We start from the raw sequence: 4673 nt of genomic DNA on the forward strand, positions 1-4673 counted from the left end.
CGAATTCGTTTCGGGAGGTCAGCTATTGGGTAGAGTCCCCCGCAAAGAAGGAAAGATTTAACGTAACAAAGTGCAAAGGCTTTAGAATCAATTGCACTAATCAAGGTATAATAAACGGAGATAGTCTTAAAGCAATGTTAGGAGTGGGGGTCGATAAACCCATAGAGCCATTTAAAGTAGACCTTCCGAGACCAATTCGAAGACTCCCCGATCATACTTTAATCAGCGTCGATTTATTTAAGACTTGTCGATAAAGTTAAAGTGTTACCCGACTACGTAACAGTCCCCTACGGATATAGAAAATAGTATCATCCACTCGTTAGATGGCGCTTTCGTCGTTTCTGTCAAATTTTAAATGTATTTTTTTAAAGAGCCAGAGTCCGCGCGCGCTCCAGCCAGCCAGCCCCCACCCTGCGACCACCCGCGACGCGACCCGTGCGCAATCCGCGATAATATATATTTTACGAGTGTGTGTATATTCTTGTTGATTGTAAAAATAAAAAATAAAAATATATATAAAAACTATGTTATTATTAATACTTACGTCATTATAGTTTTAGCCACGAGCCGTTATGATTCCTTTTTATCATAGCTGTAACATGATGTTGTGCGGGCCGAGTCAGAGCGGGAAAACGTATTTCGCCGAGCAATTAATTAAACACTATAGCGAGTACCAACCGAATTACGATAAATTAAAATATGTCGTTATTTTTCGCGAAGGACTTCCCGATATTAGTACGTTTGACGGCTCGAAAAAGACGCTTATCGTTCTCGACGATTTGCAGGGAACATCCAAGGGAGAGATAGGCCAATTATTCACCCGCGGCTCGCATCATAGGAATTTATCTGTCCTGTATATTACGCAAAACATTTTCCATCAAAATAAAGATTCCCGGGACATTTCATTGAACTGCCATTATTTAATATTATTTAAAAATGTTCGTGACAAAGCGCAAATACATTATTTGGCTAGACAGATTATGCCCGAAAATCCAAAATTTCTCATCGAGAGCGTAAGTGACGCCACCAAGTTACCGAATTCTCACGTCGTATTGGATTTGCAAAAAGACTGCCCCGACGAATAAAGAGTCAGGTCCGGCGTTTTCCCCGATCAACAGCTGATATTCTACGTTCCAAAATAATAAAAATCCAACCCGCCACCCCTTACGTCATTCGCTCTATGATGTCCCAGGCCGTCAGGTCGCATAAAACCGCGCTCGTCGCTTTGTGTAAATTGAAAGGCTGTAATCGCCGAGCTCTATTAAGCGGCGCCGATAAAGGACGATTAGACGCTCTGTCCGCCTGCGTTCATAACACGCTTCGCGGTAATATTCCTCTTACTAAAACCCAAAAGCTCGCTTTGAAAAAACATAAACATACACTGAGAAAAATCGCTTGTAAGACTTTAACTTGGAAACGAAAGAAACAAATTAAATCAGAAGGGAGACGGATTTTTCTCGATATTAATACCCGTCATTACGTCTATACTGGGAGCGTTAACTGGTCGATAGTATGCTACGTTACGCTAAGAAAATGGTTTTAGTACCTACCGGTACAGCAACAACAACAACAACACTACCTTGCGTCACGCCGATCATTAATCCTAAGGACAATGCGTGGAAGGAAATGGACGCCAAAAAGGAAGATATACTAAAAGATAATAATACCGATGACCGCACGAAATGGAAATTGTACGAAGAACTACTTAAAAGTCAGCGAGGTTTGGTAAAGAAAACGATACCGGAAATTGCGCAATACGAATCGTGGATAAATCTTTTACCCGCCGGATATAGAGGGCGGGCTAGCGAATTATTTCAACAGTTGGCGTCAGGCTCGGAACGCGTACGGTGGAACGAGAAAGCTGGGGTTTTAAACGACGGTGTCCGTGAACCGAACGCCGATATTGTGGATTTAGTATACCATACCTTGAAACCCGTCGGAAAACGACCCGTAGGCTGGAAAAGGTTTCAAAGTATAGTCACTCCGAAAAGGACCGCATCTGTAATTGTTAAAAAGAAAAAAGTTAAAAAGTCTATAAGAACATTTACAAACCCGAAAAGAAGTCGCCAAAAACCACGAAATGTCGAATTAACGTAAACGATTACGTAAGGCTAAGTAAACCCTCGGAGTACCGAGATTTTCAAGGTCGTCTTCAAGGGCACCAAGAAGCCTTTATTATTCAAACTCGCGGATTTAGCAGACGAGCCTGTTATTGGCCAGTTTTACTATTCGGAGTTGCAACGTGTCGATATACCCGAGATATTCCAAATGGATCAAGTTTTGAAAAAGCGCAAGTCGCGTGGGAAAACCGAATGTCTCGTTTCGTGGCGAGGTTACCCCAGCTCATTCGATTCGTGGGTGCCCGAGAAAGATGTCGTCTCAATTTTACCTCACGTTACCGTCTAACAGCAGCTTGGAAACGTTCCCCAATTATATCCGTCCGATTTTTACAACGTACTCGAGAACGACAATTATTTAGAGTGTCACGTTGAAGACGCGGCTGGACACGATTTTGGCAATGCCGGAAGACCGTAGCGCGCGTGAAAGAAATACCCGCAGGACATTACTTATCTATCGATCATTTACTTAAGGAAATAAACGAAAATGCGCTGTGTAAAGTGTCGGAAGCTTGTTTCGTTCACGATAACTCAAGCGGACACGTTGCCCTAAACGAAAGTATTCGTAAAGAAATGATATTAACCATGAGCGAAGGTTTGAGTAATATTCTGGGCTACGGGCCTAACGAGAAAATCATTGGCAAAAGCTCGAGACCTGCTCGCCTAGATTATAACGTTCTGTCGCAAATATTCGTGTACACTGATATAGTCGAGGAAGTCATAGTCGAACACTCTTCAGTTCAACTTTTGAGAATTATCGCCGTCGACGATAAAAGACACGGTTCTCACGTTGAAAAGACGTACATCGCGCCTCATTACGTGCCCGTCGACAAACGTTATTTCGATACTATCCAAATAGACCTCCGAGACGCTTTGGGGAAACCGATCCCGTTTCAGTTTGGCAACCTAACGGTGAAAGTTCATTTATGGCCCCGACAATGACGAAGCCGGACGTCCTAAAACATCACTCCTGCGTTTACCGCGATTATTACGTAAATCAAGCCGGTCAAGGCGTATCGAAAGTGTACGTTGGCGCTAATTACCAGCGTGGACACGGACAAATTGGTCACGGAATCGGGAGTTTCTTCTCGGGATTATTTCGAGCCGCTAAGCCTTTCCATAATGAGAGGCGTGAAATTTTTGGGTGGTCAGGCCCTTTCCACTGGCAGTCAAATTCTTAGTGACGTTCAAAAAGGAGAGAATGTCAAATCGGCCGCCAAGCGGAGGATCAACGAAACTTAGGACACGCTAAAACAACAATACGGGTCTGGCAAACGTAGACGCCGAGCCGTTCCCAAACGAACTAAGAAAAAGTTGCCCGCGAAAACAGAGAAGTCATTACGAGTTCGGAACGCCACCCGGAAGGTTCTTGACATTTTCACCGCTCGCAAACGAAAACGTCATGGCCCATTGTCAAGCGCTTAAGAGTGAATTAGATTTGTTCGAATCTACACCGATTCAGACGTCTATCGAAGGAGGAAAATGGATGACTTATCAACCCATGTCTTCGTTACGCGGCGAAGCCATCGAATTCAACGTGTTAAGCGGTGGAGACGACTATCTCGATTTACCTTTAACGTATATGTACCTGAAATTTAATATCGTCGCCGACGCTGCGGGAACCGACCTAGTGGATGACGATGAGGTCGCCCCGTGCAATAACTTTCTCAACACGTTGTTCAGTCAAGCCGAAGTTCATCTAAAAGGTACCCTGCTCTCGCCGTCGGCGTACCGTTCTTACGTCGAAACTCTTCTAAACTATGGCAGTGACCCTAAATTGTCCCATTTGACCTCGGCTATGTGGCATAAAGACACGGCGGGGGCTATGCATAATTTAACCACCAACGAAGGCTATGAAACTAGAAAAGCGTTAACCAGCAAGTCTAAAGAAGTGGAGCTGATAGGTCCTCTTTTCCTGGACATATTCAACGTGGAAAAATTCATTATAAATGGCGTTGATCTCCGCGTAAAACTGTCGCGCAGTAAAGCCAATTTCGCGTTGATGGGTAAAGCCAAGGCTGACGCTGTTTATCGAATAGTGATTTCGGACGCTACGCTTTTGGTTCGCAAAGTTCGCGTGGCTCCTAAAATACTTCTAGCTCACGAAGCCGCTCTAGCCCAATCAGCGGCCAAGTACGCCTAAACCAGGACCAAAACGAAAATATTCACTATAAACTCGAGCGTGTTAAGCACCACTATAAATAATTTACATTTAGGGACAATGCCCAATCGCGTTACTGTGGGTTTACTCGATCACGACGCCTACAACGGTAATCTAGCCAAAACGCCATTTTGTTTCGAGCATTTTAACGTGAATAGCTTAGCTCTTTATTCGGTTTCCGAGGGTGTCGATTCTAAACCCTTGCGACCCAATTACGACGATAATCTCTACGTCGAAGCTTATCACACTTTATTCACCGGAAGTGGCTTGCATTATAAAGATCAGGGCAATCAGATTTCGTTAGCCGAGTATCCTCATGGATTCTGTTTATACGTATTCGACCTGTCCCAAGACTTAAGCGCCAGTTCAGTATTCCACTTCAACCCGACAAGACA

At 44.0% G+C, this 4673-nt stretch overlaps 1 protein-coding gene across 1 annotated transcript; it reads left to right on the top strand.

Moving 5' to 3' along the window:
• The first annotated feature begins 3519 nt into the window (after positions 1-3519).
• LOC149943687 (uncharacterized protein F54H12.2-like) lies at positions 3520-4260 on the top strand. Its single transcript, XM_090176143.1, has one exon. The coding sequence runs from the start codon at positions 3520-3522 to the stop codon at positions 4258-4260; it is 741 nt and encodes a 246-aa protein (XP_090032269.1).
• The last annotated feature ends 413 nt before the right edge of the window (positions 4261-4673 follow it).

The sequence above is a fragment of the Leiobunum rupestre genome, chromosome 5 (genome assembly GCF_980474605.1).
Source record: "Leiobunum rupestre chromosome 5, qqLeiRupe1.1.hap1, whole genome shotgun sequence".
In the NCBI taxonomy this organism is placed as follows: Eukaryota; Metazoa; Arthropoda; class Arachnida; order Opiliones; family Sclerosomatidae; genus Leiobunum; species Leiobunum rupestre.